Source organism: Diplotaxodon limnothrissa, linkage group LG12, assembly GCF_057381915.1.
Source record: "Diplotaxodon limnothrissa isolate DT_005_m linkage group LG12, D_limnothrissa_male_GT1.1, whole genome shotgun sequence".
Lineage (NCBI taxonomy): Eukaryota > Metazoa > Chordata > Actinopteri > Cichliformes > Cichlidae > Diplotaxodon > Diplotaxodon limnothrissa.
This window is the reverse complement of record NC_140607.1, coordinates 20,762,713-20,788,354: the sequence shown is the minus strand read 5'-3', so window position 1 is coordinate 20,788,354 and position 25,642 is coordinate 20,762,713. Positions and strand designations below refer to the sequence as shown.

The 25,642-nt window shown below is 40.5% G+C and overlaps 4 protein-coding genes and 1 non-coding gene across 5 annotated transcripts in view; 1 reads left to right on the top strand and 4 right to left on the bottom strand.

The window, feature by feature from the left end:
* Positions 1-202: 202 nt before the first annotated feature.
* LOC146621241 (polyubiquitin-like) lies at positions 203-1,141 on the bottom strand. Its single transcript, XM_085368246.1, has 2 exons — positions 1,029-1,141; positions 203-935 (listed from the first exon to the last, which is right to left on the bottom strand). The coding sequence occupies exon 2, from the start codon at positions 923-925 to the stop codon at positions 461-463; it is 465 nt and encodes a 154-aa protein (XP_085224372.1). The 5' UTR covers positions 926-935; positions 1,029-1,141; the 3' UTR covers positions 203-460.
* A 3,496-nt stretch (positions 1,142-4,637) lies between these two features.
* On the bottom strand, positions 4,638-5,566 carry LOC146621240 (polyubiquitin-like). The gene is made up of 2 exons (XM_085368245.1): positions 5,464-5,566; positions 4,638-5,370 (listed from the first exon to the last, which is right to left on the bottom strand). Exon 2 carries the CDS (start codon positions 5,358-5,360, stop codon positions 4,896-4,898), a length of 465 nt encoding a protein of 154 aa, XP_085224371.1. The 5' UTR covers positions 5,361-5,370; positions 5,464-5,566; the 3' UTR covers positions 4,638-4,895.
* A 1,280-nt stretch (positions 5,567-6,846) lies between these two features.
* On the bottom strand, positions 6,847-9,801 carry gatc (glutamyl-tRNA amidotransferase subunit C). Its single transcript, XM_085368244.1, has 5 exons — positions 9,454-9,801; positions 8,040-8,090; positions 7,396-7,565; positions 7,177-7,280; positions 6,847-7,013 (listed from the first exon to the last, which is right to left on the bottom strand). Exons 1-5 carry the CDS (start codon positions 9,643-9,645, stop codon positions 6,952-6,954), a joined length of 579 nt encoding a protein of 192 aa, XP_085224370.1. The 5' UTR covers positions 9,646-9,801; the 3' UTR covers positions 6,847-6,951.
* Positions 9,802-10,026: 225 nt separating this feature from the next.
* trnak-uuu (transfer RNA lysine (anticodon UUU)) lies at positions 10,027-10,099 on the top strand. Its single transcript has one exon. It is a non-coding gene; the product is annotated as a tRNA-Lys (tRNA).
* A 2,179-nt stretch (positions 10,100-12,278) lies between these two features.
* sgsm1a (small G protein signaling modulator 1a) overlaps positions 12,279-25,642 on the bottom strand; it is a 37,080-nt gene continuing 23,716 nt past the window's right edge. The window contains exons 8-26 of the mRNA XM_085368243.1: positions 24,332-24,469; positions 23,866-23,990; positions 22,937-23,004; positions 22,690-22,853; positions 22,161-22,296; positions 21,933-22,076; positions 21,304-21,433; positions 20,763-20,827; positions 20,055-20,200; positions 19,510-19,638; positions 19,242-19,424; positions 18,958-19,023; positions 17,672-18,796; positions 17,454-17,578; positions 15,685-15,767; positions 15,436-15,545; positions 15,229-15,325; positions 14,723-14,890; positions 12,279-12,530 (exon numbers count right to left, since the gene is read on the bottom strand). Of these exons, the coding sequence (XP_085224369.1) occupies positions 12,442-12,530; positions 14,723-14,890; positions 15,229-15,325; positions 15,436-15,545; positions 15,685-15,767; positions 17,454-17,578; positions 17,672-18,796; positions 18,958-19,023; positions 19,242-19,424; positions 19,510-19,638; positions 20,055-20,200; positions 20,763-20,827; positions 21,304-21,433; positions 21,933-22,076; positions 22,161-22,296; positions 22,690-22,853; positions 22,937-23,004; positions 23,866-23,990; positions 24,332-24,469 (3,291 nt within the window). The 3' untranslated portion in view covers positions 12,279-12,441. The remainder of the gene's footprint in view (positions 12,531-14,722; positions 14,891-15,228; positions 15,326-15,435; positions 15,546-15,684; positions 15,768-17,453; positions 17,579-17,671; positions 18,797-18,957; positions 19,024-19,241; positions 19,425-19,509; positions 19,639-20,054; positions 20,201-20,762; positions 20,828-21,303; positions 21,434-21,932; positions 22,077-22,160; positions 22,297-22,689; positions 22,854-22,936; positions 23,005-23,865; positions 23,991-24,331; positions 24,470-25,642) is intronic.

Below are 25,642 nucleotides of genomic sequence, written 5' to 3'. Positions count from 1 at the left end.
ATCCTGCTGTTGTAACACTTGGAATACTCGACTTGGAAATTTATATGACTGAGAGTCTCTTATAAACACTGAAACTGTGATTTTAGAACTACTTTTAATGGGACCCGTTTGTCTTGTGATCTTCACGGTATAGCTACAGCCCCCCCCCCCCGGAGCTGACACAGACACAGGAAATGTTAAGACACATAAACTTCCGTTAGAAACTTTATTGTTTGTATTTAGTGCAGTTAACATGAATTTGTCATGACAGAATCCATAACACAGTGGTTTGTGTGACTTAAACACAAACTTTAACACAGAATGGTTAATGAACACAGACGGTGCAATCTGGAGGAATGTTTTTTTTTCTTCAAAATAAAAGCACTAATAAATTAAAAAAATATATACAAGATTGGTCGATATCATTAAAATTAAATAACATGCATGGGCTTCCTGGTGTATGAATCATGTTAAATTGTCCTCAGCCTCCTCTCAGACGTAAAGTCAACTCGATGGTGCTGTGGTTTCTGACGTTGTAGTCCTCCAGTTTGCCACCCTGCATCTCCCGGCCTTGGTGAATGAGCCTCTGCTGGCTCGCTGGCTTCCCCTCTCTTTTCTCGACTCTGTTCTTGAAGTTGCTCACAGTCTCGTCGAGCCTGATGTCGTAGGTGCTCGTTTGTCCCTTTTCATTTCTGAGGAACACCTGGGTCGGAGGAGGCTCGGTGACCAGCAGGGACACCTGGGAGCCGTGCTGTAAGCCGTAGTAGCTGATGGGTTTGGAGTCGTCGTTGAGAGGGGTCTTCTGGCCGTTTATGAAAACCAGCCTCTGCCTCTGGGGGTCGACTCCCAGCATGCTCTGGATTTTTATTTTCAGAGAGCCAACCGTGTCCTGTGGGTTCACCCTCACGGTGTGGGACCCACCCACCATAGTGATAGTTATATCCATGTTGGCTAGTCTGAAAGAATACAAAAATAGTTCCTTATAATACAAACGCTCAGGAAATAAAAGACTTTTCAGTTATTTCTCACAGGCTTGCTCAGTTTCCTACCTTGCGATGGCTTATTGAGGCAAAACAAACTTCTCCGGAAACTTGAAGTCTTCAGTCGTGCTCAGGTAAACAATGATGCTCACACAACAGCTGAGCGGAAAGTTTCAGCTCAGCTCTTTATATACTCTCCCGCTCAGCTGATCAGCGTCCGCCCACTCACTTAAGATTCGTTTTCCATCTCTGCTGTTACAACTTTCGGTTTCTAGTCTCCAAACATCACGCTGCGGTGCTATGGTGCTTGGGGTGGTTTGATCAGAGACTATCCTTCCTTAAAAACAAAACAAAACACAATTCGACCAACTTACAAATTAAGCCACGTGCAGCGGTCGTGCGTCAAAGGGCGTGTTCGGTTAAGAAATATGGAAATGTCGATTTTTGAGATCTCTCAGATTGAAATAAATTATGAATTTATTTCATTTTGAACACAAAGATATGCATTTTTTAAATTAACATTTCCTTTTTGCTGTATACCACTGGATTGCTAACTATCAGCAGATTACTATATCACTGGCAGATTACTAAAAATGAAAAAAACTTCTGTCTGTATAGGTGCACCGAGGCAGCAATGTTCAAGCAACAGAACTTGACCGAGAATCAGCACATTTGTAAGATTTCTTCATTGTTACTGGAGTTTATGAGAGCTATCGCTATGTTCAATGAAACTTAGCACAGAGAACTGTTCTTAGTTAATGCGGTGCATCGAATTTTTCCATAATTAAATGTTAATGGTAATTTTATTTATATGGCAAATGTCACAGCAATAAAGTCAATGTGCTTAACATAAAAGATATCATAGACATCATAGGCATCCTATGATGCCGTGGACACACACACACACACACACACACACACACACACACACACACACACACACACACACACACACACTGTGAAAATAACACTGATCTGAGTCTGCTTTTGAATACGCACACAGTTGTAACTGACCTCAGGTCAGCGGGAAGCTTGTTCCAATGACGACAGTAATGTCAGCACCCTCAGCACTCTTCATGGTGAATTCACTTCCAGTCATTCTGTGCTGAAATGGAAGTTATAGTGATGTCAGTACTGGGTAATGTGTATGTAAGGACTGGCTGCTGCATTCTGAACATGCTGAAGTCTTCCTACTCAGGATTTGGATAGTCTTGCCAATTTAATGTATTAAATTCTTTTATAAATGCAAATGTTAATACTGCTAACAATACTCCAGTGTTAAACCACACTTCTGCAGCAGTGTAATATAAAGAGCCTTGGATATTAGTAAATATATCCTTTGAATTAAGGAGACGGGCATCAGCCACAATATTTAATTTTGAGTTATTAATTTATTGTTTCAAAAATTTTTGCTTTCAGTGATAAATGCAGGAACACACGTCAGATCACATATATGATATAGTAGAGTCTGTGAGGGACTAAAATGTGTAAAATTCCTATAGTGTATTGAATTTTGCAGCAGAAATAGCGACTCAGTCTTATATTGTCTAATTTTAGTGAACGTGTGAACTATAGCCTCAGTGTCCTGTTTTTTACTGACAGGCTTGGACCCGGTGTGGTCTTCTGCTGCTGTAGTCCTTCTGGTTCGATGAGCTGTGTGTTCATAGTTCTTCTGCATACCTTGGTTATAAAGATGGGTTGTTTGAGTCACTGTTTCCTTCTTATCAGCTCAAAGCATGTTGATCATGTTTAAATGTAGTGACCTGCTGCTATGTGACTGGCTGTTTAGATATTTGAGTTAATGAACAGCTGAATAGGAGCCCATTGAGTGTTTGTATCTCTCTTGATCTTTCAATGTGTAGTCTATCACTGACTAAATGATTTTTCAGAAAGGACAGCAAGGAAATGTGTCAATTTTAAATGTTTATATCAGAGAATATTTTTCCGTGTTTTTCCTTAAATGGTTTAAGTTCTGTTTGCTGACTCTCTTCCATTAGACCATAGGTGTCAAACTCTGGCCCGTGGGCCAAATTTAGCCCGCAGCCTAATTACATTTGGCCCGCGAAGCCATACCAAATTACTATTAGAGCTGGCCTACTGGTATTATACAGCTAATATATATATTGTTTGGTATTAAGCTTTGCTTGTTCCATATTCCGTTTTTCAGCAAAACGTGTTTGAGTCCATAAGAAAAGATTCATTCTTATATCTGGAGGAATAAATATATTTCAATAAATATTAACGTTAGCCCACGACTTTTTTTCAGTTTTGAATTTTGGCCCACTGTGTATTTGAGTTTGACACCCCTGCATTAGACCCTGACTTAGTCTTCCAAAATCTAAGCTCTAAGTTTGTGAAATTAGTATTGTTATTATAATATTTTGTATTTAACAGGATGAACACTAGTTTAATGTCCAATAAACTTGCATAGCCAGAGACTACAGAGACTGCAGCGTGTTGTGCGCTCTGCTGAGAAGGTGATTGGCTGCAGACTCCCATCTCTGCAGGACCTGTACACCTCCAGGACACTGGGGTGTGCAGGTCGGATCGCAGCTGACCCTTCTCACCCTGGACACAGTCTGTTTGACCTGCTCCCCTCAGGCAGGAGGCTCCGGTCCATTCGCACCAGAACCTCTCGCCATAAGAACAGTTTCTTCCCCTCTGCTGTTGGACTCATGAACAATAACCATATGACTGTTCCCACCCCTAACACATGACCCTACGCTGTGTTCACTGCATCATTCCATGTTTGGCACTGATCACCACCTGCACTCATGTATATATCTATCTACTTAGCACTTTTAATTCTTATTTTTATGTCTATTTAATGCACTAGTATGTTTGCACTAAGTACCGCAGCAATTTCCTAATGTTGTAAACCTGCTCAACATTTGGCAATAAAACCCTTTCTGATTCTGATTCAGAAAAGCCTATATGGCACCAACAAACATACCATGTTTAAAATCACTTTTCTTCCACATTCTGATGCTCACTTTGAACTTCAGCAGGTCACTTTGACCAGATCTACAAGTTTTAAATGTAGATATGCAGTTTAATTCAATCTAATTGCTGCCGTGTGTTTGGTTCATTAGTTACTAGCAATAATACACCGTTGAGCTGTGTACCTAATAATGTGGCTACTGAATATATTTCTCTTTTTCACACTCTGTAGCCTACCAGTGATTAAACACCAAATACTCTAACATATTCAGTTTATGGTGATTTTTCAGAAAGTAAGAAGAGAATAGTTTTGCTCACATTTTTTGAAATCCTCCAAGTTTGTAAAATTAAATATGAAGGTAAATCTTCAGGAAACATCTCGTATATAAATGTATCTAACTGTAATAAAAGCCAGATAACTGAGATAATACAAGAGACTGTTATGTTTATTGTAAATCTGCTTAATCTGATCAATGATTTTCACATACAGAAACTATTGTGATTAGCACTTCAACAGTGGACTGGAACCATTACATCCTGCTGTTGTAACACTTGGAATACTCGACTTGGAAATTTATATGAGTGAGAGTCTCTTATAAACACTGAAACTGTGATTTTAGAACTACTTTTAATGGGACCCGTTTGTCTTGTGATCTATACGACATACGGCCCCCCCTCCCCCCTTCCCCAGCTGACACAGACACAGGAAATGTTAAGACACATAAACTTCCGTTAGAAACTTTATTGTTTGTATTTAGTGCAGTTAACATGAATTTGTCATGACAGAATCCATAACACAGTGGTTTGTGTGACTTAAACACAAACTTTAACACAGAATGGTTAATGAACACAGACGGTGCAATCTGGAGGAATGTTTTTTTTTCTTCAAAATAAAAGCACTAATAAATTAAAAAAATATATACAAGATTGGTCGATATCATTAAAATTAAATAACATGCATGGGCTTCCTGGTGTATGAATCATGTTAAATTGTCCTCAGCCTCCTCTCAGACGTAAAGTCAACTCGATGGTGCTGTGGTTTCTGACGTTGTAGTCCTCCAGTTTGCCACCCTGCATCTCCCGGCCTTGGTGAATGAGCCTCTGCTGGCTCGCTGGCACCCCCTCTCTTTTCTCGACTCTGTTCTTGAAGTTGCTCACAGTCTCGTCGAGCCTGATGTCGTAGGTGCTCGTTTGTCCCTTTTCATTTCTGAGGAACACCTGGGTCGGAGGAGGCTCGGTGACCAGCAGGGACACCTGGGAGCCGTGCTGTAAGCCGTAGTAGCTGATGGGTTTGGAGTCGTCGTTGAGATGGGTCTTCTGGCCGTTTATGAAAACCAGCCTCTGCCTCTGGGGGTCGACTCCCAGCATGCTCTGGATTTTTATTTTCAGAGAGCCAACCGTGTCCTGTGGGTTCACCCTCACGGTGTGGGACCCACCCACCATAGTGATAGTTATATCCATGTTGGCTAGTCTGAAAGAATACAAAAATAGTTCCTTATAATACAAACGCTCAGGAAATAAAAGACTTTTCAGTTATTTCTCACAGGCTTGCTCAGTTTCCTACCTTGCGATGGCTTATTGAGGCAAAACAAACTTCTCCGGAAACTTGAAGTCTTCAGTCGTGCTCAGGTAAACAATGATGCTCACACAACAGCTGAGCGGAAAGCTTCAGCTGAGCTCTTTATATACTCTCCCGCTCAGCTGATCAGCGTCCGCCCACTCACTTAAGATTCGTTTTCCATCTAACAGGCTTTATAAACTGTTATAAGTTTCGGTTTCTATTCTCCAGTGCTGACTAATGGCTTACAGCATTACAGGTGTATTGATCAACACACCCCGTGACGCGTTTATGAACATATAACCTAACAGGTTTATCAGCCAGGTAGGGGAAACACCGCTGGAAAACATCCACTGATACAAATCACAGGGAAAAGCTGCTCTCTTTTTAGCTACCTGTACTTTTTTGGGAGTGTGGATTGTATGGAATCAAAACAGAAAGGAAAATAAGCCATTATGCACTGATTAATATTGTTACAATAGATAGAGATCATCGTGTAAATCATAAATCAGGTGTGATAGAAGAAATACTTTAAATAAAGTAAAACACCTGGAGGCAAACTCCTGTTCTAGATGAGAATCAAAGTACTTGACGCATTAAAATGTCTCATGTGACTGTTATATACACTCACTCTCCGATTTATTGGGTACCCCTTGTTAGTTCCTGGTTGTACCCCTTTTGGCTTCAGAGCTGCCTTTGTAGTTCTTTGTAGCACAGACTCAAGGTTTTGGAAACACGCCGCAGAAATTTATAGTTAATGCAGTTTTGCTGGATGATTGCCTCAATGAGTAGTTGAAAAGGCATACCTAATTAAATGGCCAGTGAGAGTATGTATATTGCTCTTTCAAAAGCAGGGGTATCAAACATGTGGCCAAAGGGTCAGGACCACCCAGCAGGTGGTTCAGTTTGGTCCACTGAATGGCTTTGCATACAGGTTATTATACATTAGGTTCACTGGTGTGGCCCAGATGAGAGGAAACTGGGCTTTATGTGGCCCATGAGCCAAATTATATTTAACACTAATGACCTAGAATAAAAATCATGACAGCTTTAATCACAGGGAGAAGAAACACACAACAGTTTCTAAACAGTTACAAAAAAGTTTGAATACATGCAAATCTTAATATGTAAAGTATTTAGAACTTCCCAGTAAATGTACTGGAATTAAGAATTAATTACACACAAAACAAAAATATTCAACTACAAGAATCTCAAACTGTACTTAAGCACAGTTCATTTTATTCACTGCAGATCAAAATAATGTACTACCTTTGACCTCAGTGTCCTCATAGAGGCTGTAAATAAACCGTCCACTCACTATTTCCATAAAACGATACTGAAACTAAACAAAACATGGGCGGCAAATGAAAGTGAGAAACACAACTTGTACATGTTTTTTTATTTTCCTGTTGCAGAAAAAATGTGAAAACACACACATCACACCGTGTTTATGACTGTAGCTATGAAGGCAAGCTGGCCTCAACTTCATACACATCAAAACTCTGAGTTTTTCAGCATGGCAGTCCTCTCCTCCCCCTTAGGTAGAGGAATATTTCCTGTGGTAAGAAAACAAGCAATAGTTAAAGACCCCTGCAGGTACACAATGAATAACATAACATATTGGGTAATTTTATTAATTTCTCTACTCATTAATCCAGTCATACCATTTTTAAATCAACACTAATTGACAGAACCACAAGAAATTTGGGTTTTTATTACCTGGTGGTGCCACAAAATATTCTTCAACTGTGCTTTTTGAGAGCTGAAGCAGTTTTTCAGCACAGTCACCCTCCATCACAGCATCCTCCCTCAGGTACAAAACCCTGATTGTGCAGGGATAAAACCCAATCTTTAATCAGCATTGAAGCTAATACGTGCAAGTGAACACAGCCATTAATTTATTGACAGGTGCATACCTGACATCAACCCCAGCCATACCTGTCCTCCAAAACTGAATCCATCGGTTCAACCCCTGTTGTGTCAACGACATGAAGCTGGTCTGCAAACCGTATGGCTTTTTCCAAACAGGCCAGTCCCTGTTTGGTGCGAAAATCCACCAAAGCCAGTCGCTCCAGTTTGTCCACCAGGTCAGCAGGAATATGGGCAGGCTGTTAGATAAATGGTGTATTGCTTAGAAATGTATGGGTGACAGCTTACTTCAACCATCACTAAACTATGCCCAGTACTCTACATAATCATTGAATAAAGTCCTCAATCATTTATTCTCAGCCAACTTTATAATGACCAAATTTTTTTCATCAAGTTATTTTCCTCTTTGAAGAGTTTAGCTGTCTGTCACTGCTACACAGCTTTATCATATCCAAGCTAATTTTGTATGACATTGTTTTGATGTCATACAAAACCCTAAAGCCTCATGGCAACAAATAACTCACTGAAAAAAAAAAATTGTGGGATCTGCCCACTATCAACTAAACTGACATTAGGAAGGTGTTCAATGGCCAGTAATGGCCTAAAGATGAATGACTGAAATCTGTCAGCTAAATATCTAACATCTACTGTGGATTTCCAGACATTCAGTCATGACTGTACTATGCTGTGCTGTGCTGTGTTAAGGGGATTACCGGAGGAAGCTGTTCCTCTGGTACTGGTTCCCATGTTGCCACCTTTGGTATCTGTAGAAGAGACAACCTGGTAACAAGATTGAGCCACTGTTCAATAGAAGATGCTGCTATATTGGATATAGTGAGGGTAGCAAAAACTAAGTATATTTACTCAAATTCTGTAGTAAAGTAGTTTCTGAGATAACTGTACTTTATACCCCCACTTTCAGGGGTAAATGTTACATTTTTAATATTTATGTTGACATCTCTAGTTATTAGTTACTTTTAGTATGAAAAGGCAAGGCAGACCCTGTGACCCTCCTCATATGAAGACACTACATTTAGAATTTTCTGTGTGTAAATGAGAGGGAGACAGGTGTACCAGTGAAGCTGCAAGAAGCAGAGGTAGTGAAGGTAGATGTGTTTAAACACCTGGGGTCAACCAAAACAACGGACAGTGCACAAGTGGCAGGTGAAGAAGAGAGTGCAGGCCGGGTGAAGTGGGTGGAGACGAGTGTCAGGGGTAATTTGTGACAGGACAGCAGCAAGAGTGAAAGGGAAGCTGCTGTGATGTATGGTTTGTAGACGTTGGCACTGACAAAAAGTCAGGAGCTCAAGCTGGAGGTAGCAGAGTAGATGATGTTAAGATTATGTTTGGACCAGGATGGGCAGGATTAGAAATGAGAACAGCTGAGGTTGAGCAGTTTGGAGACCAAGTCAGAGATGCAATTCTGAGATGGTTTGGACATGTACAGAGAAGAGATAGTGGATAAACTGGACACAGGACACAAAGGGTAAGACTACAGAGAAGGTTCACATATACACCGAAAGAGAACATACAGAGGTTTGGTGTGATAGAGGAGGATGCGAAGGATAAGGTGAGATGGAGGGAGATGAACTGCCTAAAGGGAGCAGCAGAAAGAAGAAGACAGTTCATTTTGATTAGTGGTGTTTTATACTTTGTCAAGCAATGTGGACTTTATTGTGTTATACTACAAAATATGCTCATTATCCCCATGTGAGGGGATAAAATACAAACAAACTGTAACTAACAACTTTCTGGTCCAACAGGAATTTTAGTTTATAGTTATCAGGTCCAACTAATCCCAAATAGCTAGGAGAAATTAAAATCACATCGCAAAGAAAAGATCTCTGGATCTAAAGAGCTTAAAATACTGTGCAACTTTCAAACTTTGTGACCTCTGACCTCTCATATTGACTGCGCCACCAAACAGCGGTAGCTTTCCTGCAGACTTCGCACATAAATGTTGAAATTATCAGATATATCGTCAAAAACCACGCTTAAGTTTTAATCGGCATGTCTCAATTAGAGGGGCTAACCCAGAGCCCTTCTCTAACACTTCACTTCAGCCACGTTTTAATGCTAATGCGTTGCACTTAATCAGGACTTTTACTTGTGACACATGTACTGTACCTTCTGGTTAAGCGGTTCAGAGCTGAGCAGACGCGTCGTATTTGCGCTGTGGCTCTGCGGCCAGCTGATTCTCTTGCTGTTTAGGATTGTTATTGAGTATCCATCATTGGGTAGCAGGCTAAATAACATCCGAGGGATTTTTACCGACACGCCACGGAATGTACGCGAAGCAGCGTGGCTAAACACGGACATTTTCAACACAGCTAGCTGCCAGTCAGCTATGTCTAAGATGTAGTAGAAAAATTAAGCATTTCACTTCTAGTCTACTTTCACTAGGAAGGTAAGCTCCAGGATAACCTAGCTTCACATGCTATAGCTAGCCAAGGACCTGCTGTAGCTAGCAGGAAAAACGAGAGGAAGCGAGAGTTTGAAATCTGAACGTACTTCCTTGTTGGCACCGCCACACTTATTTTCTTTAGTTTATAAGGAATGAGGGTTTTAAGCCTGTTACACGTATAACACAGCTTAATAGATGCAAGGCTTAAATTATAACAATTTTAAAATACGAAAACGTATTAGACCTCAGTATAATTTTGAGTTAGCTTGCGACAGCCGTGTGTCTTCGCATCGAGCGCCCGGATAGCTCAGTCGGTAGAGCATCAGACTTTTAATCTGAGGGTCCAGGGTTCAAGTCCCTGTTCGGGCGTCAGTTTTTGTTTCCAGTTTTCAAAGTACTCAAAATACATAACGAACCTGCTGGCATAATAGCGGCGTTCTTTATCCTGTAAGGGGGCAAACGCGCTGAGAAGCTCGCTTTAAAAAATGAATGCAATGAAGCTGATTTCCACTAAGGTGTAATTCTTGACTTTAAAATCTGTATAGAGTCTCTTGACAAAATAAGTCACAATTTAGTCACCACCACAAATGTCACACCCTCAGGAAAAAAAAGAGCTCTTTCATTTGTAAAAACTTTCATGTGAAGTGAAAGTACACTTTCTTTCATTTTTAAGGGTTTTAGTATCAGGGAGTAATGAAAACTTAATTGAATCCTTAATAAGTTCTAAAGTTATCTAAGTCACAAGATGACATATTACACACTGATTCATTATTAGCCAATCAAATGCAAATCGGAAAGTGTGAGCACCTCTGTAAAAGAAGAAGCTTTGGCAGTTTGGAGCATTTAAGTGTGTTAACATAATACCAAGCAGCAAATGTTGATCTGGGAAATCAGTTAAATCAGTCTGGGAAGGGTTATAAAGCAGTTTGAAGTCAGTCATTCTATAGTGAGAAAGTTGTTGTCTTCACCAAGAGTCATCGTCCCAGCAAATTCAATGCAACTGTGCAATGTAACAAAAGGACTGAACATCTATCACTTGTTTGGAGGAGTTGAAGAAACCTCCAGAAGTCTTCTGGGTGCATTTAGTTTTTATTTTATTAAGTCCTGATACATAAAACAATTTAAGGGGTAATTTCTTTTTCACATGACTTCCTGAATCTTGATTTTTGTTTTCTTACTAATGAACAGAGCCCTGTTGGTATTTCTGCCTAATCAGCCCCCTTCACTTTGATTATATTTAGTAAAATGCACATTACAATTATGGAAAAATAATGATTCCATTTTATTTTTTATTATTAGAACATATACCATTTAATATATTGTATATATGACCTAAGTATAGAATTTGATTGTTTTACAATACACATTTAGAACTGGCCACAAAATAAAAATATCCGATTTACAAACAAAGCAGCATCCGAAAGAAAGAAATGGATGAATGAATAAATAAATACTTTGGCATAAATGTTACAATAAATTAAAACAGGCTTTCTGACAGCATTTAGCATTCACAAAGAAACACCAAGATTAAATGCAGCTCATCCCACCACACCCTTGAAACAACACTTGAAAGTTTTAGGCTTTAAATGATGAGTATACGTCTGTCGAATCTGCCAAAAAACAAAAAAATGCACTTTTAAAAATCTGCCATACGGTAACTTTCATTCTCAGCTCTCTGCTTAAACCATCCTCACACTGAATAATCATATGATCTCCGCTTTTCAGCTAAAATTAACATTTAAAACAGGCACCGGACAATACAGGACAACACAAGGAAAAAAAAATCAAGATGAGTAATCACAATTTAAAAGTTCACACTTGGTTCACTGGATAATGAAAAAAAAAAAGAAGTTAATCAATCCAAGCTTGTTTCTTTACACGAATCTCCGCTAAGACATCAATTGGTAACATAAATGTCAGATTATGATTTTACGAGATAATTTATTTCCAATAATTCAAACACGTTTTCTTCTCCCGGTACACCACAGTTAACACACATAACAAATAAAGACATACTATTTGGCAGACGAGGCAGTTCAAGAACACTGGAAACACCGTTGGCTAAACCAATAACGTGGTGTTAAAAGCTGAATTATCCTGAACACTGTGTGTGAAACGTAACTGGACTGGGTTACATTTTGGGCTCCAAGCCAGTGTCCTGAATCAGTCTGTAAAAATTACTTTTGCTTTAGGGTGTAAAGCATATTAAAAGTCTGCAGACATTCTTTCCTTCGTTAGAATAAGAGGATAACTGTATCTCTTTAATAGCTCTATCTTGTAGACGAAAAATAATCAATATAAACTATTATCACAATGTATTTTTCCCATAAATATAGTCTCTGGTTGAATTCAGTTCTGCTTTTTGGTTTGAAGTGTGCAGCTAAAACCATCTTTATCTGAAAATATTAAGTGCACTCGGACTAAAGTTGACACTTGAGGGATTTCTGAGAAAAAAAAAGAAATATTTGGAAATTAAACAGCTTTACATTTGTTTTCACTTCAACGTACTGACAAATGTTAAGCGTAATATTCTCACACACCTGCTGACAACACAAACAACATCGAATAACATATAAGGATATAGTCAGTAAGGCTCATAGCAGCAAAATGATTGTAAAGGCTTCATGTATGTGTGAGAGCGTGCGTTCTTCTCTTGTGCTGCTACAGCCGGTCACACTTTGCTCGGAAGGAAAAGAAGACAAACAGCACAATCACTTGTTCTCTATCAGCATCTGCACCTTGCACACAAGATCTCTGGCCAGGGTCAAAATCTGCTTGATGTTGTGACGCTCCGCCATTTCTGAAAGGCACAAACAAACAACAGCTTGAACATTTTTACCCGTGCAAGATTGCACAGATCGTCTCTGTAACTGTCCGTATCCGTGATATTGTAACTTTTTGAAAACATGCTCAGAAAACTGTTTACACAGACTTTACACTCGCAGTCATCCATAACACACTCTGCATTTCATGCTCTAATTAAAAGTTTTTGTGGACATGACATTGTAAGTTCATGCTGGCAAGCAAATAATATCTCTGACTCATTTACATAATTGTATTCAGCTGCTCATAATTCAGTCTAAAGCTATTTGTACCTGAAAATGAGCCTCACTCCTCCTTAACCCTGGCTATATATATTTTTTTTAAATTAAATTTTCACCTGAAAATATGTCAGCAACACCTACAAAACTACGAGGGCACGATGCCAGCCTTGCTCTCTGTGGATAAGACAAATCTGTGGGAGCGTTTTGAAATACAATATGAATCTTTAGTGAGCCAGAGTAGGAGTTGTAAATTATTTACTGTCAGTAAATAATGTTTTAAACCTCAAGAGGGAGCAATCCAGTCTCAAGATTCACTGTTTTAGCTGCAGAAGTTTATATTGAGCAGTGTTGCTCTGTTGTGGGACTTACTGCCCTTGCATGAATGTACATGGACAGTCTGAGGGCAGTGAAAGCCCAGCAGGCACAGAACAGAGCAGGCATCAAGGACAAAGCACTGATTAAGTCAAACATAATATGTAAAAGACAATCTCAGGTAGAGGAGGGCTGCAACAGTAACTGTAGGCAGTGTGCAACAATCTCAATAACAGTGCATATATTTGATTTGCCATTTGAATGTGTAAAAGGAGATATCAGCTGTGGCATCAGTTGATGTGTGCTGGCACTGGAATCAGCTGCTGTCACTGGGATTTTGGGCTGAGTGTAAGTTCATCGCCTGCCTGAATGTCCTGCTCCACAGAAATGGAGCAAAAACATGCTACAGCTATTTTAGTCAAAGCAGCAATCTGAGGCTCATTCACTGAATATCACGCTTGGCAACCCTCGAAAAATGATGCGTGGTTTCAAATACTGCCTGGTCCTGATACAGGGACCTGGAGGGGTGAAAAGGTTGAGTCTCACAAGAAACTCTCCTGTTAAAACATGAGCATGAGACAAACAGGTTTTTGAAAACTGGATGGGAGAGGCTGCAATATTACAACATCTAATCTATTGTGAGTCAGACTGTTAAAATGGTGATCTCTATATTGTAGCTGCTTCTTCAGTGTCTTTAAGATACAGAGCTAAAATTAATCTGCTGTAGTATACAGGCTGAATAGTAATACAATAACAAATAGATTAACTTTAATAAGTAAAATATCAAACATAAGGGGCAGGGATAGCTCAGTAGGTAGAGTGGTAGCCCCATGATCGGAAGGTCGGGGGTTCGACTCCACTGAACGGCTACCCTGAGGTACCCCTGAGCAAGGTACCGTCCCTACACACTGCTCCCCGGGCGCTGCACTGGCGGCTGCCCACTGCTTCACTGGGTGAATGGGTTAAATGCAGAGGAACTATTTCCCTATGGGGACTAACACGCACACTTTTAAGGCTAGAGGGCCAGAATTGGCCCAGCAAAGACTTAAATTTGGTCGACTGGACGGTTCTGGAAAATGTGAAGGAAGGCATAAATTTTCTACTCCTTGATTTTCATGAAATGCAAGGTATGGCTATGGTACCAATTTGAAAATCCTACGATGCTTCGAGTTATTGAGTTCAGAGAGTTGGATGTCCAGACTGCAATGACTGCGTGCCCGACGGGCTGATGACAATAAAAACTTTATATTTCATAATTATAGGACAGGCTGGGAAATAAGCTACTGGAGGCTTTTCTGTAATTTTACACATTTATCATGTAGAAACACTAAATGTTGAAATTGGAGTTCTTTTTCATATATTAAGACATCTCAGGGATTAAATGTTTAATTTAATGTCTTTACACTGACAGAAATGGAAGTTTCACTGTCTGGAGGATAAAAAAAAAAAATCTATCTGCAGTATTAGAACAAGGCAAAACAGAGTAATGTAATCAGAGTAGCATAATGTTAATATAAAACCTCATTAAACCAGATAGTTACTAGATTAATGTTGGTTTTGAAACTTGTTCTTGTTTTATTGTGCCAAATAGTCTTGCACAGTAATGTATATGTGAACTTCAGCTTCAAGGCTTTACCGTTGAAGAACTTAATGATGTCAGTGAAGTCCATGTTATTCTCCAGGATGATGTCCCTGTACACCTCCACCAGCGCCAGTGCAATGAAGAGGACAAAGTGACTGGAAGAGACATGCTTTGCTGCCCAGATGGTTTCCCAGACTGCAAACACGTCATCATAGACCAGCTCTGCAAGACAAAGCGCCCAAACAAAAGCTGAACTGCAGCGGCGTTCGGAGGTTTGGGTGGGAGGTGAGTTCGTGGAGCTTTCAGTGGATAGAGGAGACGATACAGATACAGCAAATACGATAATAGAAAGTACGGCTAAACTAGGGCAAACCCTCATTCTAAAGTACTGTGAATCGTAAATCCAGAACATTTAACGATCATTCATGCAAAATCTCCTCCAGCTGAATCTGCTGCTAACAAGCTGGCAGATTGTTTGGTATTTTATCCACAAGCAAGGCTTAAAGAGAGGAATCTTCTCTAATTGGTGCAAACTGTGTCAGGCTATGCTGTCACTTTACCTCGCTTGAAGTCTAGGAGAAACCAGCGGTAGCAGAAATAGAAGTGGGTGTAGTCTCCATTCTGGTGCATTAGCTCAAACAGCTCACAATCCAGGATCTATACCGAGAGACGGTCAAAGTAAATTAAATAATTATAAATAAAATTAAGACAGCAATTGTGTGAGAAAAACGTGAAGAAGAAATGGGGGTTTGTAGATGCTGTGTGACCTGGATTAGTGAGCGCATGTTTGCAAAGTGAGTGTCCATAGCTCCTCCGTGTGGAAAGTTTTGATTCATTCTCTTCATGAGTTCAGTGAAACAGCTGAAAGCCATGGCCTCTGACAGGACAGAGAGAGGAAGCGGGAGTGAAAAAATCGAGTGGGCAAACTCTTCTCTGCTGTTACATCAAATACTGTAAAAATACACCAAGTGTCAAAGAGGAGGGAAAATAAATAATGACTCAGTGTGTTGACTCACCATCATCCAGAATGACTAGAAGTGGAGCCAGCAGGTCGCACATTCCCTGCACGTAACCGATGTCAAGGTGCCTCCAGATATAGCTGTGAATATACAACCAAGAGAAGTGAACTTGACTCCACTTGGCTGCTTTTCTCTCTGAGCTGCACTAATGTCAACAGCTGTTTCCACACTCAAGTTGTAACATATAATAATCACCGTTTTTAGGACAACTACTCTGCAAAAGACTTGATCATATATTTTTCTCGGAAATTGGGGAAAAGGCGGAGATTTATTGAAATGTGGAAATACAGCATATGGAATAAAAACAGGGTTTGCACAGTTCTTACAAGCTCGCTGGACAGCATTATTCTTCAGCATAGCCTGAACTCTCTTAGGCAACCTGTGTTGTAATTTTTAAAGTAGTTTTCAGGAATAGTTCTCCAGGCTTCTTAGAAGACATTCAAGCTTTTCTTTGGATGTTTGCTGCCTTTTATTCTGTTTTCAGTATGCTCATATTCAGTATGCTTCGGATCACTGTCATGATGAAAAATGAAGCCACTGCAAATCAAATACTTTCCAGTTGGTATTTTTTTGGTGAATTACAAACTGATGGTACTTTTCTGTGTTCATGATTCCATCAGTTTTTCATAATTTCATAATTCCAGCACCACTGGCCCAACTATGAAAAGCCCTTCTACCTTGTTTTACAGAAGGCTGTAGACACTCATTGTTCTACCTCTCTCCTGACCTCCTCTGCATGTATTGATTGATATTAGGTTAGTGTTAAGGATCTTAACGAGTAAAGAAAAAATAAAAAAAAAACATAGAAAAAAACCCCCAAAACACAAAAATATTTAACTGTTGCTCAAAAAAAAGTTCTGGCTTCTTTGGAGCAAAATATAAAGAAATGATGTGTGACTCAAGACTTTCGCACAGTACTGTATGTTCTTTCTCCAAAACGTGTTATTCTTTGTAATTAGGGCTGCTAAAACTGTATATATATATATATATATATATATATATATATATATATATATATATATATATATATATATATATATATATATATTTTGTATAAGAAGGGCTTAGAAAGGTGTAGATGAGTGGCTCATCGTGAGTGAAGGCATAAAGAAAATAAAGACGTAATCTGCTGTTTAAGAAAACGTCTTTTTTGTGTGTTTTCTTATTTTCAACTAGTTACAAGAAAGAAAAAAAAAAGTTAGGCATGTACAATAGAAGCAGACATAAAAACTAGAAAATGCAACTGGAGAGAGAAAGAATGTGTAGCCTGTTAGCTCAACTGGCTATAAAAACATTTCAGATCAAAGTCATTTCTGCTGCACTGTTGGATTTTCTTTCCTTGGGTTACATCTTAGTGTTGTGATCACTTGTATTCCTGGCTTTGTAGCGTTATTGTGTCGGAAAATTGACAAAGGAAGCTCTCAATTGAATCTGAGTGAGTCATTCAGCTCTTGAAAAAAAGAACTGCCCACTGCTTTGTCTTATTGGTGTTCATCTTTTCACGGTGTTTAAATATGATCACAGTTATATATATGACGTTTATAGAGCATTTATGTAGTTTATTTAAGCCTAAACAGAGACAAATCCTCCATTCTTCTTCTATATCTTTTTCACCGCAAGAGCTCTCTTCAGGAGTAAAATGCTTAACGAATGACATCACTTTTTTCAAGATTTTGTCAAATCTTAACAGCCAATAATGACGAGAAACTCACGTTTCCTTTCCATTTTCCTTTTATTACCCTTGAGTGTTGCTCTCGGTGTTTTACCTGCACATGATGTTGCGTAGTTTCTCCAGGTTGGCAGGAGTAAAGTACCAGTAGTTTCTATCACAGCGCTGGACGTCCTTTTCAATGCGGTGCAGATTCAGTGTATACAGGTCCAAAAGTTCTTGCTGAAATAGATGAAATGATACTTATGTTTAAAACATAGTTACGGTCATTTGAGTTTATTTAATGTAAATTAATTTCATATCATATTGTCATACAGAGAAAGGACTCCCAGTTGACACTTGAGAGGTCACTTGGTTCTTTGTGTTTTCAGATGCAGCCAGAGAGTCAAAGGGAGGGTAAAGGCTCTCCATCTCCGGCTCCGACAGGTTGGACTCTGTGCCCTCTGGACTGAGCTTTCTTTGTTCCTCCTTCTGCCTGAGCTCTACGTGAGGGGGCGAGTTCTCAGAGGAAGACGAGGTTTCACAATGTCCTTTCCTGCTCCAAGGCACCATGGAAACTTTGGCTTTGGGGATCTCCTCCATTTCTATGGCTGAGGGAGACTCATCTGACTCAGTCATGATGTGAGGCTCATCTTTCTGAGTGGCACTGTAGGCTTCTCTTGCTTTCACCACTCTGGTGTCTGCTGAGAGAGTGAGATTTTCCACTTCAGGAGCCCCGGGACCTTTGAATATTTTCTCTTTCCCTCCTGTCACTAAAACCTCTTTACTCGTCTTTGATTCGTCCACTTCCTCCATCTTTTCCACATTCGCTTCTTCGGGTTTCAATGCTTTTGCCGCTTCTAGTGTCTCTAAAGATTGGTTACCTTTAATGTTCCTATCGAGGCTTTTATCTTCAAGCTTTGTCCCCGCTGCTTTAACAGCTTGTGACTCCTCGATATTATCTTTCATTTCAGGCTTTAAACTCGTCTTTTTCGTGTCTATTTTATCACCTGTTTCTGCAGCATGTTTTGAAGTTTTGGTCACATCGGAGGCTTTCTCTTTCTCCACCCTTTTGTCCTTCACTTCACCTTGCACCTGGCCGTCCTTTTCCAATGACTGACCTTCGCTCTCTCCTCCTGCAGGCTTGACAGAGCTCTGTGATGCCTGAGGGACAGCTGCAGGTCTCGGGGTTGTATCTTGTGCAGCGCTGTCCTCTGTGCTGAAGGAGCCGTCCGACAGGCCAGAGGTGATGGAGAAGTTGCGAGAGGAAGGATGTCCAGAGTCAGGAGAGCTCGTCCCGTTCTGCAGAGCTCCGTTGGGCAGCTTAGGCACCTGTTTGGTTTCTCCATTCTTGGGCTCCATCTCAATCTGGTCCACCTCCTCTACAGACTCAAACACCTGAAAGAACAAGCCAAAGGGAAGCAGGCTACTCCAGGGGAAGGGTTGGGAGGATGTAAAGAACTAGCAGGAGAGAAGGTAGCAGTGAGGAGTTTTGGTTCAAAATGCTGAGATCAAACGGACAGAGCGACAGAAATGGATGATAGAAATGCAACATTATCTTCACCATCTTTAAAAGACCAAAAGACTAATTTGACATCCAAATATTGCTGAGTTTGTGATACCTGTGTGCTGCTGCTGGAATCACTCTGCAGGCGAGCCAAACTCTGCCTGTCTGAGCTCTGGGAGGACTGTGATCGGAGAATAAAAGGCATGTGTGGGAAAAAGAGTATAAAAAAAGCACAATTCAAGCTCCAAAGTGTAAAATTGGCATTAATGTTTAATTCTCCATCTTCTCTGTCATTGTACCTGGATGAATTACTAGTTTTGGTCACAACATACACTGGTCTACACCGAAGGTTACTGTGTTTTTCCTTTGAGTCTGCATGTGTACGCGTTGCTGTTTTACCTCATTGCTCACAGTTGAATCGTGATGCTTAATCTTCTGACTGTAACTGTCCATGCTTGCACCTGAGGAGCACTTCGCCAAAGCCGCAGCGTGCTGCTCCTTCTCTCGCTGGCGGACAATCTCCTCACAGCTGAGCCACTCCCCCATGGTCTGCTGGTAGCACACTCTGACCTGATCATCCACCTGCATGAAAAAGTAAAGGATGAAGGATCAGTGTTTAGGTGGAAAAGGCTTCTGGTTCAAAACCATAAGCATAGAAACTACAAACCTCCTTTCTCTCAGCCTCTGACATACCAAACTGGTAATGACCCAGCAGGAAAGGCCACACCTCTTTCCTCAGTGATGGCTCCACACCACCAAAGTACACCAGGCGCAGCAGCTCCTGCTCCTTGTAGGCCTAAAGAAACAAGACAGGCAGTTGCTTAACTGCATATGTAAATAGTTCATCACTGCTTCAAAACAACACAGGTCACAGGCTGCTGGTGCTGAAATAGTTACTTCAGTGTCAACTGGTTTATTAAGAACAATCCAGTTTGCAGTGCTTGGCTAATAAACTATTCTTTTATTTTTAATTCAGACTCTCTTTGACTCCAGCAAATATAACAATGTTAAAAATAAGTTTGAGATTTATAGAGCCATTAGTCGCCTGTCATGCACACTGTCGAGAGACTAATAGTGTGAACCACTTTTTAGGAGAGGATTGATATTAATATGAAGACTGACTGAGTGATGGGGGATGCTGCTTGTGTGTGTGAACAGAAAAAAGGTAATATTAAGTTTGTGTTGCAGTAAGGGGATGTCAGAGGTGCTTACTGTGCAGTCTTTGAGGAAAGTCTGCCACACGTCTGCGGTGAGGCCTCCGGAGGCGGCACAGGGCACGTCGGGCGCCACAATGGTGTGATTTACGAGAGCTGAGAGGTGCGTACGCACTGTAGAAAGGTGACGGCAGTATGCCAGCCCTGGTTGACAATGCAGTTTGTTATTGAAGAAGCTAAAGCACGCCATAAAATATGTTTTCAAATTGAATGTGAAGGGATTTTTCAGGGTATACACTACGGCTCAGTCACAGTAGAGTAAAAATAGGACGGCAACCTCGCTGTGATGAGGAACAATCAGTGGTTGACCGGTGAACGCATTTCGTTTCTTTGCTGTTAGTGACCGGCTGCAAAGACTTGCGGCGATGCCCAGAGGTTGAGCTTGCAGCTTTTAATTGCAAAGTGATTGCACAGGTCACCGCGTAGGAGGCAAGCTGTGTCCTAACAATCGTAGACTGATTCAGTGAGTAGTTTTCTCATATGAATTTGTGATTTCTGCTGATTTATGAGTGAAGGTCATTACGCACCGAGTGCGATGCAAAAAAGCGACATGAAATTCAGAATTGTAAGATCCAAACCTGTTGTGTAATGTATAGACATACCGAACACAAAATTCGCCCACAAAAGATGTGAAAAAATTGAAGTCAACATCGTCATGCAACCATCTTTTTCCCTAGTGTGACTGCAGCATTAAGCATTTACATACAGCCATAAAATGCCCTGGAGATGATCTGATACTTCATGTTGTCACATAGCAGCTTCAGAGGAGTCCTGCAGAAAGACACAACCCACATTAGTATGCAGAGAAAACACAGACAGCTATACACTATCATTAGACCAATTATTAAGTGCAGGTAATTCATATTCTCTCGAATATATGATAATCCTCTATCTAATGTAGAGTTCATTACTGTGTCGGGGCTGACCTTTTATAAAATGATAAACTGTTATGCTGCCATATAGAACAAATTAGCCAGCAGCCTGTCTTCTTTCCACAGCTCTCTACCGTTTTATCTGCACAGCTTATCACCAATTCTCCCAACACGTTCTCATTTCACTGAGGTAAATGTCACACAATTGTCTTCTGGGTAATTGCTGGGTTCTTGTATCTTGCTTCCATCCCCGGTTTCCTCTGTATTGCAGAGGTTGTCAGGTGCGTCAGGTGAATCGCAGCAGCCTTCAGGAGCTTCACAGTTCCCCGGTCGTAACACAGCTCTGTCTATCTTGGGGCGTGTTTTATCTCTCACCTCTCATGGTTGCACCCCTTGGGTGTCGCCGCTTCAGAGAAGCTCCCCTGAGAGCAGGAGGAACACGAGGACTTCCTGAGAGTGGGATGCCACATCTTAGCTCCCGGATCCATCAGATCTGGAGGAGTCACTGCAGCATGCACACAAACACGTGCCATCATAATCCCTTTAGAGCAGCATACTGCTGAGGCTTTCGAGAACAGTTATATTTGCACTTTGCAATATTTTTGCTGAAACACAATTATGCTGATCACTAGTGACCTGCTTATGCTCGATTCCTGTAAGAGCAAAGAAAAGGCGCACAAACAGAAGCATTTACGATACTATGATAATCGTGAGGAATGAAGCCATCGTGTTTGATTACATTAATATAGGGAGGAAGTTCAATTAAGCAAGCGCCTTTCTCAATTCGGTTGCCATGTTTGATTAGTTGTCCACTGTTCGCCTGATTAAAGGCTATTGTGTCGTGGTGCAGTAAAAGAGGTGTGAAGCATTGTGGCTTTATTGACACGGCACACCAATAAACATTTCCTGAGGCACAGGACAGGGCAGGAGGATATTAGACGCAAGGAATTAAAGCAAGGCAAAGCTGACAGATGGACAGACGAGCCAAAGTGTGACAGTGTTACAGCTGCTTCCTGTGAGTGAGGGGGATTCTTCAGGACAGCTGCAGGACTGCCTGGGTACGACCAGGGGCCCTGCTTTGGTAGGGCACTTTCCAATCGGTTGGAAGGACAGGGATGAAGTCAGACGGGGAGGATGAGTTACAGTCACTGTAACAAACAATCGGCAACATTTTTATCAAAATGCAAAGGCAGGGAGAAGCCCCTGGGCCCTGCTTATGTCTGATGACTCACCAAACTCTGACTGACTGTTTGGAAAGAGGATTCGGAAGACATAGTCCGTGGCCTCGTCCTCCTCCTTATCGGAGACCGAGTCTGAGGATCCAGATCCCTGAGGAACCCTCTTTCGTAGCTTAGGAAACACCTTTCCCTGCAACAAGAAAAATAACTAATGGCAATGACAAATATGCTGAACCGCTAAAGCCCAGAAAAGCCACCCCTGTGAAGATGAACCTGTTTAGTGTCTGTATGATTAAGCCTATTAATAGTGGCTGAACATGCGTGGGTGGTTCTCTTTCTTCAGTTCAGTTAAAGAAACATTAACAAAGCCATTCAAGGTCTAAGCAGACACTAATCCACACTCCTTCACCAGTATCTCTCCACACAATGCTTTAAAGAGGCTGTGCATCCATTTCTTTCACATCCAGATGTCTTTTCTTTATTGATTTATTGATCAGAGGAGACTGAAGCACACCCTAGCTCTTTTGTGTGGAAGAACACTAGAATAAATGATGCGTGCTGTGGGAGAGCCCTCCGTGCTGACCTTTCCCCTCTGCAACCAGAGTGGAGGATCAAGCTGGCCGTGGGGAAGGAGGCCATTCTCAAGGCAGGAGAGGAACTGGAGCAAATGACCTCCTTTAGGGAAGCGAAGTGGAGGTCTTTGGATCCCGTCTTGACTGACCAGCACTGCCGTCCCCCCACTGTCCACTACAAGGTAAACAGCAGATGTAACAGATCAACAGTAATAACCTGCAAACCCAGAGTTACAGTAGTGATACAATTTCACCCACCTTGCTGATGACAATGCAAATAAACTATCTCCTCTAGAGGGATTGTCATGGCATAGTCCCAGTAAACGCTGAAAAATATGGAGACAAAATGCTGTGACCCAGACTAGTCTAACCACAATACTAGATAACAGCGACACACAAACCCATTGTAAATATTTATGTAAATCCATTATTTTACAGCTGCCAGAAAAAAGTAGTTGGAACAATCAATTCATTTGGAGAGAGAAAACACCTCACAGGTATGACATGATTTACGAGTTCGACAGGTGTCTTTTACAGTGTCTCAGTCAATAAACCATCTGCTGGATGCCGGTGTGTGAATATCAGCCTCATCAGATCAGCACCATTTATTCAGTGAGCCCTTGAGCAGCGCACAAACACACTGCATTATTCAGTAACAGCCAAGTGTTAGACAAACAACGCAGCGGAGAAGAAATAATGTGCTGCTTACACGTCTGTGTGGAGGCAATTTACATGCTAAGATCAATCAATCAAATCTTTTTTTTAAATATATAAGTAACAAGTTTTAATACACATGAAGAACAAATAAACATGAAGTCATTGAAAGTTATCCTCTTCACACGAGAAAAGAAACCAAACCAAATGTTGAACATTTCCTGTTTGAAAAGGAGTATTAATTCCTACCCAGCTCATCTTATATATCTGTTCACAATCTAATACAGATATATGCTATAAATAAATATGCCTGTCTAATACACAGATTCATGTTATTTTAATATATATGTTTTTATAAACAGATCTATAATTATTTAACTACACCTATACAAAATTATTGCTTTTTTATAATAGTTACTATAGTTAAAATAATTATAATGACATATTAAAGCATGTGTTACTATAGAAGTTGGTATTATAAAAGTATTTCCAACATTTTACATAATGATTTTTACAGATAGGTAAATTTGCACCTGCGTTCATACTCCAAGTCTCCCACAGAGCCGTTCATGAGCTGATTGGGCGTCCACTTTAGTGTCATGAGTTCAGCAGTCTGGTGCAGAGACAGGTAACCTGGAATAGCCTCCATATCGTCCCTCTGAAAGAGCCACAGGGATTCAACTGAGGTTATGTTTGTAGGTAATAATAAATAAATGTAATAAATAATGCAAATGTTATCCACAGTTTACCCTGATAACACATAAAAGCAAAGCATTTATTAGTTTTGTGTGAAAAAGACAAAAAAAAGAAGGAAGGGAAGATGTGTGCATTCACATTATATCACAGTGATGTGAGAAAAAAATCTGCTAGAGCGCTTTGATGACAACATAATATGTAGAGCAGCTTTTATCCAGGACGTCAATGTAACAGGATATACGTCAGGTTTTAAAGACTTTATCTCACAGCTATATAAATGCTGAAGTGAACAGAGACGGTTACCGGTTGTACGAGCACGTTGTTCTTGCCAAACAGTAGTGTCGCCCTGTTGTTCTGATGCAGCGACTCCACATATTCACGAGCTGATGGTGAGGGGGAGGGGCGCTCATCCATGCTGCTGCTGGAGTGCCGCTTCTGGATCTAGACACACACACACACACACACACACACACACACACACACACAAAATATATAAAATCAGATCAAAAACTCATGACTTACATTTATTCATTCATGTGCACCAATGCAGTTTCAGTCGTTCCCGATGTCAAAAACCAGTCTGATTTTGCTTGGAGCTAGAGCAGGGCGATATGGCCAAAAATATTTATCACGATATATATTTGAAAATTTGCGATAACGATATAACCGACGATATAATTGATGCGAGACAAAATACAACTCCACAACATTACTAGCGCAAAAAGACAACCTTCCATTTATTTTCACTTAAACAAGAAGCTGGTTTTTATGTACATTAAAGCTTTATAAAAATGTAACAGTGCAAATGCAAATTCCTTGCTGAAAGTTTAACCAAAAGGCATTTCCAGTAGAAATGGGCTGACATATCCTGAGCATAACCATGTATAATATCCACTGAAGTTAAAAAGAGGTGCTTTGCAACATTAAACTGCAGTGTGCAGTACGCATTTTTCGGACCATAAGGTGCACGGGATTATAAGGCACATTAAGCGAAACAAAGCAGTCAGATAAATCAAACTTTATTAAACTCATTCTTCTTGCTTCCTCCACTTCTGTACCATTGATTCATTAATGTTGAATTCTCTGGCAGCTGCTCTATTCCCATGTTGTTGCAGTATATTAATGACTAACCTCGTATTGTGGATGGATTATCTCAGTTGTTCTCCTGACTGAAGTTTGGTCCGTTTACAGTATCCTGCCATGCGATTGCATTTGTCTCTAACCATGAAGAACCTTCACGTTAACTTTTATAAGTGGAAAAGTGTTAGTGTTCGTCCTCCAGCTTCACTGTTTATGTTATGCTAACATAGCTGTGTCGCTAGCGATCACGTAGCACATCATTATATACCAGCTAGCCCAACTTCAGTAACCCTACAAACGTCAATGCTGTTTAGTTTCCTGTCTTCATTTATGTTGGAAGTGATAGCAGAGCTGCACGTTTGATTTTTTTCAGAAATCTCTCCGTCAGAACATGCTATATCATGCTTAGGTAACTAGCGAAACTAGCGAGCTAACTTCCGCTAGCTTCCTGCTAACTTCTAACTCCGTTAAATGTAATAACTTTTGTTTTCATGGATGCCTGGAAGTTAAACTTTATAGTTACACCTCGTAAAG